This window comes from Poecile atricapillus, chromosome 2 (genome assembly GCF_030490865.1).
Source record: "Poecile atricapillus isolate bPoeAtr1 chromosome 2, bPoeAtr1.hap1, whole genome shotgun sequence".
In the NCBI taxonomy this organism is placed as follows: Eukaryota; Metazoa; Chordata; class Aves; order Passeriformes; family Paridae; genus Poecile; species Poecile atricapillus.
This window is the reverse complement of record NC_081250.1, coordinates 8789909-8807199: the sequence shown is the minus strand read 5'-3', so window position 1 is coordinate 8807199 and position 17291 is coordinate 8789909. Positions and strand designations below refer to the sequence as shown.

The 17291-nt window shown below is 41.0% G+C and overlaps 1 protein-coding gene across 1 annotated transcript in view; it reads right to left on the bottom strand.

Moving 5' to 3' along the window:
* Window positions 1-6491, bottom strand: part of UBE3C (ubiquitin protein ligase E3C) — a 71522-nt gene extending 65031 nt beyond the window's left edge. The window contains exon 1 of the mRNA XM_058830816.1: window positions 6154-6491. Within this exon, the coding sequence (XP_058686799.1) occupies window positions 6154-6219 (66 nt within the window). The 5' untranslated portion in view covers window positions 6220-6491. The remainder of the gene's footprint in view (window positions 1-6153) is intronic.
* Between the last annotated feature and the right edge of the window lie 10800 nt (window positions 6492-17291).

Here is a 17291-nt window from a genome sequence, read left to right as displayed (position 1 = left end):
AAAATCAGTAACCAAATTCCCAAAACAAATGAAGTGACCTAAGCAATTAATGGAATAAAATTCCTTTCAACAAAGTATTCAGTAACTCCAGCAAATAAATGGAAAATTTTCTAACATTTATTTTTACAGAACAAATGTGGCCACTGGGAGATATCCCCTCCTTCTCAACAATGCTTCTATTTCCTGAATTATTATTTTAGACAAGATGAACTCTAATTGGGTTTTTTTTTTAAATCTGAATAGTAAAAGAAATTTGCGTTTTAAAAGGCTTACAGTGTCTTGAAATGAACCTCAATAATTTAAATTCCATTGAACATGTCTGAGTATGCTCAGCAGCATGAAATATTTTGCTTTTAACCAATTTGTGATTCTTCTTAATAATGATGTAAATAATCAGAGCTATGTTTATATGTAGAGCAGACAATCTTGCAGAAGGGAGTTTGATCTATGCCCAGGAGAAGGCATTTGACCTGGCAAAGCCTGGCCTTGCTGAAGTCAATGTCACAGTGCTTACTAGAAAACACCTCGGCATTTCAGCTGAAATCTACTGTGGGATGTAGGGAGGATCTGGAACCTCTTCTACCTTGGTACCCACAAAACCACACAGGGTGGAAACAGAATTTGACTGGAGGCTCTAGAGGCCAAATGAAATGCGAGAAAGTTGTTTTTACATTTATGCTCAGTTTGTCCCTATCAGGATTTTTAAGATGTATATTGTACACAGAGCTGTTGGTGAGCATTTCTAGTGGAAGGTGTCCCTGCCCTTGACAGGGGGGTTGGGACTGGGTAATCTTTAAGGTCCCTTCCAGCCCCAACCATTCTGTGACTCATCATTTTCTCAGGAACAAGCAGGGATAATGTATTTATAAAAGCAGAAACTTTTTGTTTTGAATGTAAAAAAAATAGCATGTAACTGAAAACAACAGCATAATCGCTGCTGTCAGCTAACTACAACTCCATCTGTTGTGGTTTGCTTTCAAATGAGGAGAATTTCAAATGTTACAGAGAGAGAAAAAATGCCTAGGAATAAAGGATGCACTAACTGTGCAGTTTAAATAATGACAGGCAGTCATTATTTTACAACATGATGGTCTGCCCATACTTCCATGCCACAGATCTGAAATTCTGAGAGTATTTCAAGACTTATGCTGTGACACTGCAAGATTCTGGCTGACTCAGAATGAGTATGTACCTGCACACAGAGCTATGTGTGTGCCTGTGTGACGGGACAAAGCTCTTAGGGAGCAAAGCACTGAAATTCTTTTCTACCATTCAAAAATAAACACTCAATTTGTAATTCCAATCTAGAATTCCCATGCTATAAACCCTTAGCATCATTTCACTTCCTTTATGGCATGGTGTAGGGTCAAACAAGTTATAATAAAGCAAAAATGTTTCCTTCCTAAAATTATTAACTATTTTCCTCAATCAATCAATCAATCAAACAGTAAGAGAGAAACAAAACTGTTTTTTAACTGTCCCATCAATACTTACATCCTACAGGCATCTACCACAACAATCCAAACATGGGTAGCTCTCTCCATACACTGGCAATTTTACAGCCTAATGTTCATAAAATTAAAATTTTAGTTCCACAAGAAGTTATTTTATGTGCAGAATACAGACAACAAAGAGCAAACAAAGTGCTTCTGGAGTTCTACCTCTGCAGTTCAGCTGAAAGCAGGGGGAAATATAAACAAGATCTAATGTTTAATGTCACGCTATTAATTTAAGAAAGCAAATCAGTAACTACTAAATTAAAATAAAAAAAAAACTTTGTAAATTGAAGGTCTCTGATTAGTAAAAATGTCCATATTAAGAGAAATTACTGAGACTTTTTAAAATACAGTTGGAGTCATCAATATTTGCTCATTAGTAAGCTTCTATGGCTTCCACAAAAAAGCCAAAGATCAAAAAAACCCCAAACTCAATTGTTTTCACTTTCACTTTCATGACCATGCTAATTCATCTGTATTATAAATTCTGAAAAAGGAGAGGGTTTTTAAAATCATCTCATAATACATTATAATTTAAAAATACTCTATTTTAAACAGTCTTATGATATGTAAAAGCATGGTTTAGATAGTTCAAGTGATACTATACGTTTGACTTAATATTCTTTCACCCATTTTTCCGGTTAGACTTCCAAGGTGTCATTCATATGTTTCACAACATGATCAAACAATGTGGAGCCCCACAATGTGGAGCCCCTCATACATCTCAGCACTGGCCTGGGGATCCCCTGCATGGATGTAGTAAAGCATTGCTACCTCAGATTTTTCTTAATACTACTGAAATGAATGAAGTAACACTAGGCTTGACTGTCCCAAATCAGTCTGATGCAGCTCAATCAATTTTGTGCTGTGTTGAATGTCATGCTACAAGCAGTGAAAGCTGCCAGGTGTCCCCAGAAGGCGTGGTGATACTCCACCTAGCAGAAATATGTTCACTGCACGGGACACGGGGGATGGGCTGGGAAGCTGCCAGGTGAAGGGACCATCTGCTCCAGTCCCTTGCACAGTTGGGCTGTGAGGCCAATCTGAGCTGCACCCCAAGCCATCCACAGCTCTGCATTTCCTGCCTAACACACCACAGACTCTGCAGCCACAGCCTTCCAGGCAACAATTACTGTCCTGTACAAAATGTCCATGAGTAACTCAAGACATTCCCGTATTGAACTCCAATAACAGCATCCATTTTTGGAGGGTACTTTACTTAAGAAGCACAAAAATATTGTATTGTAATTGTAACTGGTTTGCCAGTTACAATTAAACTAAATTTGAAAATTTCTTTTGAAGAGCCTCATAAAGCAAAGAACCATGTTTTAAACGTGACGATAAACTACCCCAAAAATAAAAATAAATAAATAAACTCCTCTAAAATTAGCTTGTCACAGTGTAAATAAAATCCTGTATCTACACCCTAAAACACAGGGCCAACAGTCCAGATGAATCAGCAGATTCTTGAAAGTAGGTATGGAAGGAAAAGCCCAAGCACTGACAATACCACTGACAATTTTACACTTTTGTACAATGTATTATCATAATGCTACAGTAATATTCTGAAAGGATCACTCACTGAGATAGTAATTTTGAGAACATTAATTTGCAGCCTGTGACTAGAACAAAAACAAGTGGTGCTTGATATGGGTGGACTGAAGTGCCACTCAAGAGCATACACAATTCAGACCATAACACACGTGAATATAAAATGCCAACAGTGCAAAAACAGACCCAAAGCTGTTTTTGTAATTTAAAAATGCCATACAAGCTAGTGATGAGAAGGCACACTAGATTCAGTGCCTGTCACAATTATGCAAGTCCCCAATTTTACTTCTATCATTGTGCTTCCACTGATAGAACTTACTAAAGTCAGTCCCTTGTGAGGCCTAAGGGAACACTACATACACACATGGCAGTGCCAGACAGACACATGTGAGCCATGACCAACACACTTACTGTTTGCACCTGCAGTTCCATCAGCAAAACCACACTTCTAATAGTGTTGCTGATCACTATTTTGGTCTAGTTATACTCACATCAGGCTCCACTGGCATCTTCAGCACTGACTGGCTCCTCAAACAAGCGTCCCCATGTCTGTACAGGGGGGTTTGTCATTGCTCTGCAGTGGTGCAACCACATTTGGGATACTTCCCCAAACTGGGTACAGAGTTATTCTTAAGCAGCCTGCATGGCCCCAGTGTTTCTGTGCCTTCTACCAAAGGAATCACAATAGGCAGCACTAAGTATCCAGCTAGCTACCGAAAGCATAGTAGAGGTACAGTGTTGGATCTTTCTAAAATTATACACAATTTGAGAGGGCAAGGGCATCTGTCAAAAAAATGAGGTTTTTTTGTATATGTACCAAAAGCTGAAAGGAAATAATTTATAATTCAGCTTTCTGTAAAAATGAAGCCAATACATATGAGAAACATGACCCCAAGGAGCCTATGATGTGAAATAATGAGAAACTCACGTGATGCCTAATGCAGGCTTACAGAATTAGAAACAGAAACCAGACAAAGTTAAAAGATAACAGCAGATCTATTTACTGAAGGGCCTTCAGGTACATTAAGGGCAGATGAAGCCTCTCCAAGGGACTACACCCAAAATGGATGATGGTCACAAGTTTTTCAGACAGATATAAGTTTGGTCTATTTACATATTAGGCATTAATCCTCCAATTACAGCTTCAAGTAATAAAGTCATATTCCCCCTAGTCTGTTCCCTCCATGGAAATAACTTTTGTTTGTACTTTTCAGGGCCTGAGGCTCTAGGGTGTCCTTCAATAACAGGCCCAAAGGGATTGTTTTGTCTAACCAAAATGTGAAGACAATTATATGGGGTTTAGAGCTATGCACTAATGCTGTATAGGATTTGAAAAAATATAAGAGCTAAAATCTTAAGGCATCACATGTAACCCACATAAACACTTCCCACAGCAATCTCTGTTGTAGTATGTCTTCACAGAAATTCAGGTAAACCGCATTTAGTAGGTTTTAGTACTGTTTAAATAAATTCTTTCATTAGTACTGTACACAGCTTCTGAAAATAAGCAGCTATTTCAAGGACACTCTAGGATGTCTATGTAACCATGATGCCCAAAGCTGTGTGTAACTGATTTGCACTGATGCAGCACAAGCACTTCAGTGATCCAATGTAAAATCACAAAATCTGTGCACCAGTCAGTATCAATCACATCATGAACCACAACCTCTACTGCACAGAGTGAAGGTTATGCATCAATTTCAGTTTCCAGTCCTTTACATGCTAATATTTGCCCTTGGAAATTTATGCCTGCATAACATTAATAATTTTGTCCCATATAATTAAAATAGACATAATTCTGATACATTTTCATGAATTGTTAAGTGTAAAATAAAATGGTATGACAGTTGTTTACTTCTGTAGGAGGCAACATGTTCAGCACGAAACACTATGAGCAAGTCAGGGTCAAAAGTTGCAAAGTAGCTGAAGTGTACAGTTGAGGAGGACCAGGGCATGTTCTGCCAACTCCTACTTAAGCTGGGGAGTATTTATGGCATTTTGACTCATGTAATGCCACTTTACGTGGCCTAATGAAAAGAAATGTCTTAAGATAAACTGAAGGTGAATCAGAGGAAAAGCTACATAATCTAAATACAGTAATCTCTTCATATTTAGTCAATATGCCCAAATGCAAACTTCACTGTGATTTTAGTATCACATACTGCAGTATTTTTGCTCATTTCTTCACTGTACTGCCAAACCTTAAAAGTTTCCAAGAATCAAACTTGCTTTTAGTGCACAGTAATAAAAACTTAAGACTTTTTACCCCATTAAAATTCAAAAACACTAATGGAAACACTCATCAGCTTCCCACACAGTTATCTCCAATGACAACGGGGAGCCACAGTATTTTCACAGTGAATTAAAGTGACCCCTACAGATCAGGCTGCTTCTAAAAACACTTTGTCCTTTCTGTCATTCTTCCAAAGTCCTGTGCCCTTCAGTGCTCGAACTAAACATTTGCTTACCACGTTAAATCAGCAAGATCTGAATAAATAATTCTGCTTCTTTCCCATCAATAAACACAAGAAGATCAAATAGTCTGACAGTTAACTGCTACTCACCCTGCGCACGACAAATTGACTGAACCTAAACTTGACAGAGACCAACCCGGCAGCCCCGGCTCACGTGGATGAACCTCCCCCAGAAATTCGGCTTGTCTGAGGCTGTGTGTGTCCCACATCCCTCCGGCGAGGCAGGTCCACGCCAGACATTCCCTCTGGAGGGAAATGACAGAAAGTCTCCCGAGTCCTTTCCCTAGGGAAGATCTGGAGAGCGACTGCTCGGGAGGTGCCACCGGCCACGACACCCGGGATCGATCGATTGCCTGCGGGGGGACGAGCCAAGGAGACATTTCCTCGCTTCCCACAATTCTTACTACACTATAAGCCTGGGATGGTGTGGCCTGATTATACAAAAAATAATAACAGAGAGGCACGGAGATCAGAGATAAACACATCATCAGGAAGGGAGGGTTTTTCCCCTCGATTAAACCTTAGTCATCGCTGCTCCCATTTCTGAAGGCCCGACGGTAAAAGCACCGATAACAGGGCGGGGGGCGGCGGAACCGACACAGACACGGGCACGGGTGGGCGCCGCTCCTTACCTTCCTGCTCGCTCCTCCGAGGGACACCTTGGGCCTTGTTTTGAAATCCCCTTCAAAGCTGAACATGTTTACAGCTTATCCCATGGGGAGCGGGGCCCGGCCGGCCGGCAGGGCGAGCGGAGGGGCCGCACGAACCCCCCGGGCTGGCGCCCCGCGGCCCGCCCGCCCCCGCGGGGCTGCTCCCCCGTCCCCCGCCTTCCCCGCGGCCTTCGCTGTCCCGGTCGCCCTCTTCCTGACCGGCGGCCACGGCGGAGCGTAGTGGGAGGAGGGAGAAGGAGGAGGAGGGAGCGGAGGAGGGGGCAGAGAGAGCGCTCGCGCCGGCCGCGCAGAGAAGATGGCGGCCGCCCGCCGCCCGCCGGGCGCGCTCCCGACACACGGCCGCGCCCGCCGCCCCGCCCCCGGCGCGCCGGCCCTCAGCGGCGCTGGCTGGCCCGGCTGTGCAGGCTGTCCCGGCTGGCTGTCCCGGCTGGCTGGCCCGGCTGGCTGGCCCGGCTGGCTGGCCCGGCTGGCTGGGCGGGCTGTCTCGGCTGCGGGTGTTCCACGGGAGACTTCCCTGCTTCGGGCTCCACGGGAGCTGCTGCGGGTGTGCAGGGGCGGCTGGGGCTGGGCTGTGCTGTGGTGCCGCATCCTGCCCGGGCCGCGCTGGGGGCGAGAACCGAGCTGAGGGTGCAGCCGGGCTTTGGCATAGGGCTGCCCTCCTCAGCGTCATTTGGCTATGGGAACACACTTGTTGCACACATACACCCACATGTAAATATATATATGTAATTTTTACTTTTAGTAGCAAAAGCATATCACAGAGTAAATAAGGTTGAAAAAGCCCCCCGAGATCATAGAGTCGAATTTTTGACCAAACACCTCCATCAAGTGCCACATCCAGTTCTTAAAGCAACTCTAGGGACGGTGATTCCACCTCCCTAGGCAGCCCATTCCAATGTTTAATCACCCTTTTTTGTGAAAAAATCCTATTGCCCAAGCTGAACATCCCCTGGTGTAAGTTGAGGACGGTTCCTGTCGTTCTGTATTAGGAGTAGGGACCCAACCCTTTCTGGCCACAGCTTCCTTTCAGGGAGTTGTAGGGAGAGAGATGAGGTCCTCCCCGAGCCTCCTCTTCTCCAGGAAGAGATGGGCATGTGATGGACATGGCCCCATTGCAAAGACTTCGTGATCAAGGTGAAGACTGGACACTGAACACACCAATACAGGCTTCTGTGTAGTCCTGACAATACATACATGAAAATACACCCAAAAATTCCATGACAGAGGTTTGCTCAGGGACCTCAGCTGACGAGTGGAAAAAGGCTATAATGTAAAAGCACCAGACCTGAATGGTGAAACTACACCTGAGGTTGCTTTACATTTCTTAGCCCATTCTTCATTTTTTCAACATAGTGACTGCATTCCTCCAGATACAAAAGTGGCACAGACAACAGCAGTAACAAAAAGCAGTTTCTCAGTCTGCAGCTCAAGGTGGTAAATAAATATAGGTGGCCAAATCCAGCTTTCATTCCCTTCAGTGGAAATCTGATTTCACAAGCTCTAGCTCATGAATTCTCACATCAGCATATTACAGCAAACAAATGGCAAGGAGAGGATGTATGCACTTTGCAGTTCATACCAAGAGCACAATGCTCTTTAACTGTTGTAACTGTAAGCTGATTGGCAAATGAAATATTTATTCAGATTTTATTGGATTTGGATGGTTCAGAAGAGTCTAAATTTTAAAATTTCAGACTTTTTGTATGGGAATGAGTGCTTGGCAAGAGTAAGCATCAACCTGGGATTTCCCCAGATAACATTGTCTCAGTGTAAGCAAGCCTGGCTGCCTTAAATACTGTTTACAAATGCAGATGGGGTTTAGGGAATTGTGAAATACCACTCAAATGTTTGTTCATAGTTTCAACACATTGCATTGCTGATGAAATATCCTACCACTCTGTATTGAAGTACATAGTAAGGTTTTTTTCCAAACATGACAAGATTCTTTCCAGTTTGGCTTTGGCCTTGATAAACTTTGTAAGACTCCTACAAAAAAGGACTAGTCTAGGTGACCCTAGCAGTTAATCAATTTTGATTAGCACAGAATGAATCTGTTAGGTCATGAGTTTGTGCCATCTTTATCAGTACCAAAGACAACTTAGTGATTCAATCCCTCCTCATGTAAGAAGCCAAAGAAACATGAAACTACAGAGAACAGAGTTTCTTTGAAGAAGGGTTTTCACTGAAATACATTTGACACGTTCCAGCTTCAGTGTCAGAAGGACACAAGGTCTTCTTCTGACCCTGGCCATTACCTTCTGCAGAAGTGGTTGGTAAATTACACAGGCCCAACTTTTGAGCATCTGAGTCTTGATGATTTCTGGCATTCTCAGCACAGGAAGGATATTAACATGCTGGATTGAGTCCAGAGGAGGCCACCAAGATGATTAGAGGGATGGAGCACCTCTCCTTTGAGGAAAGGTTGGAAAACTGGGGTTGTTCAGCCTGGAGAAGAGAAGGCTTTGAAGTGACCCCCTTGTGTTCCAGTACCTGAAGGGAGCCTGCAAGAAAGATGGAAGGAAAATTTTTACAATGGAATGCAGTGACAGGACAACCAAAAATAGTAGGTACTGATTAGATATTAGAAGGAAATTTTTGCTGTGAGGGTGGTGAGCACTGGCACAGGTTACCCAGAGAAGTTGCAGATGCCCTGTCCCTGGAAGTGTTCAAATACAGTCTGGATGAGACTCCAAGCAACCTGGTCTAGTGGGAGGTGTCCCTATATGGCAGGCAGATTGGAACTGGATGATCTTTAAGGTCCCTTCCAACACAAAAGCCATCCTGTGGTTCTGTGATTTGCCCTCAAGGCCATGACTGGTTTACTATTCTCAGGGAGCAGCAAGAACAGGTTGTTCCATGAAGGAAGCAAAGCGGATGCCCCCAGCATGACCCCAGCATAGGCCATGCCCTCCCAGGTCAGAACATAATTCCACAGGATCCAGAGAGAGAGGGCAGAGCCTGGCAGTGGTTACACAGGATTCACTGACAGCCCCAGGCAGGGTGAGTGGATGAGTCCTGACAGGCCAGACAGTGGTGTAGGTCCACAGTTCCTCCAGGAGGAAGGGCTGGAGACAGGTACACCTGAGCTTGGATGGACCGATGAGCAGTGGGGTGAGCAGGCCCCAGATGAAGCTGTTCAGAGCAATCCAGGGCCCTGACAAACACATACTCAAGGATGTAGGAATACTGCTCTTGTATGTGTGCTGTATTAACTCACCTGCCTCACCTGCTCCAATCTTTCCCTCTCATCTCTTTATTACACATTCCACAAGACTTTGTGTTCTCCTAGTCACAGTTCTGTGCCCTGTGATTGCCTCTGCACACATGTGTACACACTAGTCCCAGGTACAGGTGGCTTGGTCCAGTTGTTTATCAGATGCAGTCTATTTAAAATATGTCATCTTTTAATGACATCTTTTTAATAATCTTTAACATCCCTCAGTATTTTCTTCACTCCCTGAAATCAAGTTTCCCAAGTGTGTGCAAATACCACTTTTTTCTTGTAAATGCACACCACAGAAATTAAAACAGCAACACAAAGACAGTCACAGTTGTAGAAAATATGGGTAAAGTGTGATTCAGTCCACATTACAGAGAAACTTATCTAGAGTGTCTCCAGGGCCTGCTTCTAGGTACCTACCTAGGGACAGGAAAAATCTGTGGTGCCCATATGGCTGTTGTAAGTTTTTCCTTTTTCACTGTGAGTGGCTCAGAGCAAAACCATCTTCTAAAAGTCTCCTGTTGACACTTCTGAATGTCTCTTGTTGAGCAGAAGAAAAAGAGGAATGAAGATTTGGTGGGTAGCAATAATAGTGAGAAAAATCATTCCTTCCCAGCAGTGACAAAGATCTTGAGTTGTTGTGCTGGGTGCCAAGGATAACATTACTGAGGTGACTTATGAACTTTTAAAATTATGAGCTCCTGGTACCTTAATGTAAGTATCAGCACACTCTGTCTCTGTCAGGGAGATTTCTTTTATTTTTGTAAATGCTCTTTCTACATATTAAAACAAATCAATGGCACTTAAATTTTAGAAGGAAAATAAATATTACACATGTTTTACCCTTTTAATGAACACTGTTTTATATCTACAATCTTTTTTCTATTCTCAGACTATCCCCAAACAATTTAAGTTCTGATGCATTGTCCTTTGGGCCTCATTCTGTAGACACATTCCTGATTTAGACAGGGTAAACAATCAAGACTGCATTTGGCAATTGCTAAGTTCTGTAGGGTATGATGGCCAAATTGTCAGCACCTTACCATTACTTTCCATTCCCTATGCAATTATAATAAGGTGTCCTAAACTTTTTTGCTGACTTGCTGAACTCAGATGAAAATCTAAGATGCACTGACAGCGCCTCATTATGTCCTACATTATTTCCCAAGGTACAGAAAGATTTTTTTTACAGGAGTGCATAAAAATGAACAGTAAATAAGTTAGAAATACTTTAATTTACAGGAGATGAGGCTTGAGATGAGTCCAAATGCTGTGATAGGCCAATATTTGATTTTTAGTAATGCTTTTAGTAAGGTTTGCTACCATATGGAATGACAGTGGGTGGTATTTTTTTTTTTTTTAATTTATTTACTCAAGGTAAAACACTGAAAATTAAATCTACTCTATCAGAGAAGATACTGGCAAGACTGTAATGTAAAAAGCACTTCACTTAAGCACTTCCTTTAGTTAAACCTGAATGCCAATAGACACTGCCAAGGAATGAAGACATTTTATTTAAAATTACACTGGCAAGAAACCATCAAATTATCCTTAACATTTTCATTAAATTGAGATACAGATATAGTTAGGATAGTAAATCTTTTCAATACAAGGAGTTTATTCCTGAGCCAAGGCCAGATTCAGCAGTAATTGTAGGAACTATTAAGACCTGAAGGCTCATCTACATTACCAAAACAACTGTTCAAGGCTTTGGCCCAGTTTTGTAAAATGGACAGGCTCCATCCTGTACTACAAAGCTAATCACATCAGCAAACTACAGTGATGCATTTGGATTCCAGTCTTGGGCTGTCATTCCATGTTTTCTTGGCTTGGTTCAGTGAGATTTTGGGGGTTTCAGTTAGAAATCTACAAATACCTATTTGTTGCCTGCTGTCCCTACTCTTAAGGATGTAAAAAAGTCAAACAAGTGCTACCTTTCTCAGCATTGACACCTTATTCCTCTAAAGGCATGCTGAGCTGAAGAGATGAGGAACCTTATGTCCACAGTTTCTAAGATGAAAGATGTTATTAGCCTATGGTCTCAGCTTGTTTATGACATTTACATAACAAAATTCCACCCCCAGAGGTGCCTACATTTCATTCACGTCTTTTGATGGAGCAAGATCATTTATTTTCAGAATCCAGTCTTCTGAGGAGCATTGGGGGTAAGGGCACATTATAGTTTTAGAGCTATAGTTGTGAGGCATTATTATGTTATTTGGCAAATGTTAGTTAACCATAAATCCTATTTCCTTTTCTGGGATTTAAAAATATAAACATATTTAATTTGAATACTATTGCTGCAAAGATGTTCAGCTAAATAGTAAAGATTAGGATCATCTTTTTCAAGTCTGCCTAAAACTGAACTATTTATTTTAATAGGAATGCAGCATTCAGGATTCTTACATGTCATTGAAAGTCCAATTTTAAAGAATAATTACCCTCAAGTGAACACAAACATAACTTCATATTTACCTTACTATCTTTGGCTCACCTTTGATACACCTGGAAGCTTTCCCTAAACATAAGCACTATAAAAATTGGCATTCCAAGCAACTCCAACATGTTGATTTTATCTTGAGAGAAACACGTGTGCTATGGGTGAGTACACATCTAGCTGTTGTTAAAACATGTTCCATTTAATTTCCTATTTAAATTGGTTGGAGTATTTTCACCCTCCCCTGGTGCCCGTGTAAACAAGAACCTTGTCGAAGTAAAATCTTTTATGTGGTTTGAGAAAAAACAGACCAGATTATTTCTTCAAATTAGGTCACCTGAGCTTCCCTGTGATCCAGAAAAGCAGATACACACACACATACATACATGTGCATGTATTGATACAAGGATTTATGGATCTGTTTTCATGCAGGAATACACAAAAGACTTTAAAGAGGTCCTTCATAAGAAATTACTCATAATTACAAATTCAACAGTCTTGAATGTCTGAAGAAGATCCCAGTACACCCCAACCTTTGTTCATTAAGTATGAATACTCAGATGGGTTATTTGTTGCACAAGGCCTGGGCTCCTGTAACAGTTCAAAAAAATTAAAACACCTGTCAGTACCATGTCCACTCAGAAATTTTCCTAAAAACTTTCCTAAAAGATTTTCCCTAACCAGTTCTTATGATGTAGAAGTGGTCTTCATCTGGAAGCAGCTTGAAATTAAAAGCAGACAATAAATTCATATTCTGAAGGCTTGTTCAAAAGGTGTTTAAGGGACACAAATTATGATCTGGCAGAAAATAATTACAAGAAAGGAAAAAACAACAAAAAATGGAACAAACAAACAAACAAACAAAACCCCAAACACAATAGTACTCTGATATTTAAAATTACTCTGGAGAATTTACTACAGCTAGCTGTGAGATCCTGAAAAATTGTTCTGATTTACATCTGTGTATCATTCAAGTTATTCAGATTAATTTTCTGCATGGGTGTTTTGGCTTAATCCTATATGAGCTGTATAGGTTCTTTTCTAATTTTAGATTTTGCATGGCTCAGATCCATTCATTTAGGTTTGCCATTGATAAAAATGAGCATGGGTACACAGAATTCAGTAGGAGTAAAGATGGTTTATGCTGCCTTAGAGTAAAGTTCCTGAATTTTACTCTTACCTACTCTTATATTTCTTTATACATGACCTCAGTGTAATCTAATTTTAGCTGTCTAAATATTAGGCATCTGGTCTAACCTCTTCATCTAGACATCTCCACACAGACAGCCACTTCCTTCCTCTTCTAAACTCCTCCCTCATACAGGGTTCAGGTCGCTGGATGTGCTGATTGACTGATGTGCTGATAAAGTTCATTATGAGGTTGGGCACTTGCCATGTGCAAGACTGAAGTTAGCTGGAGTCAATTCACTTTCCATGCAACTGAAAACAAGCCAGTAAAGAAAATAAAGAAATAAGGAAAATAAAACAATAAAGAAAAAGTTTATCCTTTAAAGTAGGAACAATGATGCTTAGGCACTTCTAAACAGATTTTAAGACCTAAATGACAAATGAGCAATAAAATTATTCAGGATTATTATTAGTGTCACAGAAGGATGTTGAGAAAAGTGTCAGAGACTGCTGAATAATTCTCATTTTGCCAATTCTAAGGACTGTAGTTAACATCTACTCTAGAAAAAGACACAGAAATGACATTTTTCTTTTGATCTCTCCCAGTAAATTTGGATTTTCAAAGTGCCATTAAGAAGAGAGGAAGTTGCCACAGGATTCAGGGGATGTAGTTTAAATGCCAAGTACTTCCACTAACCTGGACTCCTCAGGGCAAGAAAGATTTTGAAATACTGGAGGAAATCATCAGAGGACTGACAACTCAATGAGGGACTGGACTGTATGATACAAAGAGAGGCTGAAAGGATTTGATTTGTTCAGCCTTGAGACCAGAAGCTGAAGGAAAGACCTCTCTGCATTTTTATTACCATCTAATTGGAGTGTATAGTGAAGGTGGAACCAAACTCATCTTGAGGACACAAGTTGCAATGGGCACAAGTTGCAAGGACACAACAATGAGGGAATTTAGATTATTTTCAGCTAGATACTAAGAAGAAACTTTTCATGCTGCTGGTGGTGAAACATTCTGGATAGGACCCAGAGAGATACCTTGTGAAAGCTCCATGCTTAGGGACATGCAAACCTATACTGCACAGTGTGCTGAGCAATCTGTTGTCCTGCTTTGTCCACAGGTCCCTTCCAGCCCCAGCTCTTCTCTAACTGTGACTAAGTTCACCAAACTACTGGCTATAGTGTGGTTGTTTGCACCTCATCTGGTTGTTTTGGGCTCCTTTTGGGATCAGTTGTGACTCTTCCAGTGCCAACCTCACAATGAGACTCACCTGTCTGTGGTCAGGATTATTGCTCTATTGCTGAGATCTTTCTGATGACAAAGGGGTGTCTTCTCTAAGCCACAACTTGGTCATATCAGTCCCACATGCTTCAGCTCTCTTTCACATTTGAAAGCAGAGAAACTCCTACCTTAATACTTTTTTGGAGGAACAGTTTTGTTAATATTTGACTCACACTGAGAGACTGTGGTGTTGGCTGCTGTGCATGGAAAAAGAAAGAAATAAAGCCTTCCAGATGATGACAGCACAGTGGCTCCCTCCTCCCCTAAGCAATGCCAACAATAATTTTAAATCAGCCTTTTATCTTCAAATGTATTTCAGAGACACTTCAGAGTGAGAAAAGCTTCTTAACATATGAACTTTCAGAAGGGTGGGTTGAAGAAAATATGGAGCATTCCTTTAAACAATTAGAGCCCACTTTGCTAATCAATTTTTGTCAGGCGCCTAGAAACATTTTTCATTATCAGATTCCAAATTGTCTTAAACAGTACGAACTAATGAACTTTTATCAGTCCAGTTTGGGGCACTCTGATACATTCCTGCTCAAATTAAATAAATCACAAACCTTAATTAACAAAGACTGGCATGTCTGCAAAAGCAATGAATTAGTTTGTACGCTATCTGAGAGATCACAAACGTACAGTAGTTACAATTAATGGATTTAATTTTAAATGCTAGGGCTCCAGCATGAAAGTGCCTGAGAAGTCCATCCTGGCATTCTTATTACACTTTAATTATAATTGATGTACCTGGGAAAGATGTCAGCAGTGTACATTTTAACACAGGTGCTGGTCTCCCTTAAGAACTCACAGTCCTTGCTTGAAACAATGATATACAACAAGATTTTGATGAAATCCAAATTTATTAGGATTGTTAAAAGGATTATTATTAAAAGTTATTAATTATTTGGCACTGTAGAGATGTAATCTGGTACTATTTTTTAATAGACAGCTTTATATATTTAAGTTTCAGAATTGAGGTTTATTTTTAGTTTAAAACATTTCTGTCCCTCTTGGCCCCCCTCCTGTCATTCCTGTTTCTTGCAGATTTGGTGGGTTTTTTCCCCGTCTTAGGCTAAGCTCTTATCTTCCAAGCAGATATTTCCAGCTATTTTCCATGGGTTTTTCCAGCCTCAAGAGAAGTTTTCACTCCTCCATTATCACCATTCCTGTATGAAGCAGCTCCCAGGAATGAAGCCAGTCAAGTCTAAAAGATAAAGTCAGTGAACATCCATCTTCTGTAAATTGCATCATCTGCTGCCATTGTTTGAGGTGTCAAGCTTGAACTGAACACAAGTGGCCTGAAATTAAACGTTTTCCAAGGGTAATCCTCTGCTTTCATCCCACATGCAGCCCAGCAGGCAGGGGTGACACCAGGCACAGATGAAGTCACAATCTGACAGCTCTTCTCCCACTGCACCCCTGCCTGTGCCATCTGCAAAACAGGACCAGCAGCTCCTGCCTCTGCAGGGCAGAAAAGGTGGCAGCAGCAAGGAAGGAGGTGGACAGTCTCAAAAGCAGACATCATTGCTGCCACCCACCTCTCCCCTGAGGCACAATGGTAGGGACAGCTCAGCTGGGATCTGCACCCCACTCTTCCTCCCAGCTTGGTCCTTCCACCTTCTCAGGGTTGTCTGGGCTACACTCACAGCCTTTAATTCCAGAGCACTCCTGTCTAATTAATCAAATCACCCTGTGAGACACTACCCTTTTCCTGCAGGGTGAGTTTAAAAGAAAAATTTGTTCTCCAATTGACTGGAGACAATTAGAGCACAAACCTTATGATAACTTGTCCTCTTCTTATTGCCTCAACTCCTGGACTTATTATACTATGGGAAAACTCCATCAGTCAATTAAAGCGGAAAATTAATTTTTTGATTACAGAGACTGGAAATGGCAAGTAGGTGAGTCCTGAAGGCTCATAAAAAAACAAAAGGCAGTTAAAACTAATCCTATATGGATTTTGTCATTGACTTTACAAAAGGTTTGTCATTGACTTCAATGTAGTCAGAATTTTCTTGATTCCTTTTGAAATATATTTTTAAGGATGTGTCCTGATTATTGGAATCTGATTCAAAATTTTTGAATATTTTGGCTTGGCAATGTAGTATTTTGTGGAACTCTGTAACAGAGGTACAACCATTTGCTAGATCTTGTGTGCTATTTATCTCTGGAACACAAACCTGTAATATTAAAATTAAATTACTTGAATCAAATAATGGATATAAGATCTATAAAACTGGATTTTGTATTAAATACTCACTTCCATCAGTTCAATGTTCTGTGCTTACCAATTAGTCTTTACAGAATTTGAAATCAATAATAGCAAAGTGATGGATGGTGAAGAATAAAAGTGAAATGTTTTTAACTGAGAAATGGAAAACCTGCCTACAAGCTGTGTTTGTTTTACACTATCTGATACCCTAGTCTTAAGCAAGGAAATATTTTGGCCAGATAAGAATGCTTATTTGTCTTTTGTGGAACATAGAACATGGAATTTGGTTCATCTGCCTCTGCAGTGATCCATACACTTTGGATCTAGGACATGAAAAGGCATCCTGCATCATGCATTCTGGTTCCCTGCTACCACACATTCCTTACATATAATCCTTTGCACAAATTTATGGAGCTCCATTCTAGGAATACTTAGACTGTTGGAAGCAGAGACTGATGTGTTTCTCCTTCAGGAGTTTGGCCATTCCCTGTTTGAGGCCATTTATCTTTATGGCCTCTGTACCATCCTCCAACATCAGAATCCTGCTGCTGCATGCTTATAAATGCTCTGTGGGTGAAAAAGTTATGGTCTCTGTTCTAAGTTTTTTACTTGAGTGTTTATTGGGTGTCCCTCAGTGTTTATGCCTTTCCCATTTTCCTGACTAATCCCATTAGAAACTGCAGAATCTGGCTGGCATGGAGCCTAAAACCACTCTTCTTCTTGCAGCCCAGCTCTGTTCATGGCCAGTTTGTGTCCATTTATTCTTGCAACAGCGTTGGCTTCTGTCTTCTCTGGTTGAAAGTTGGTAGAC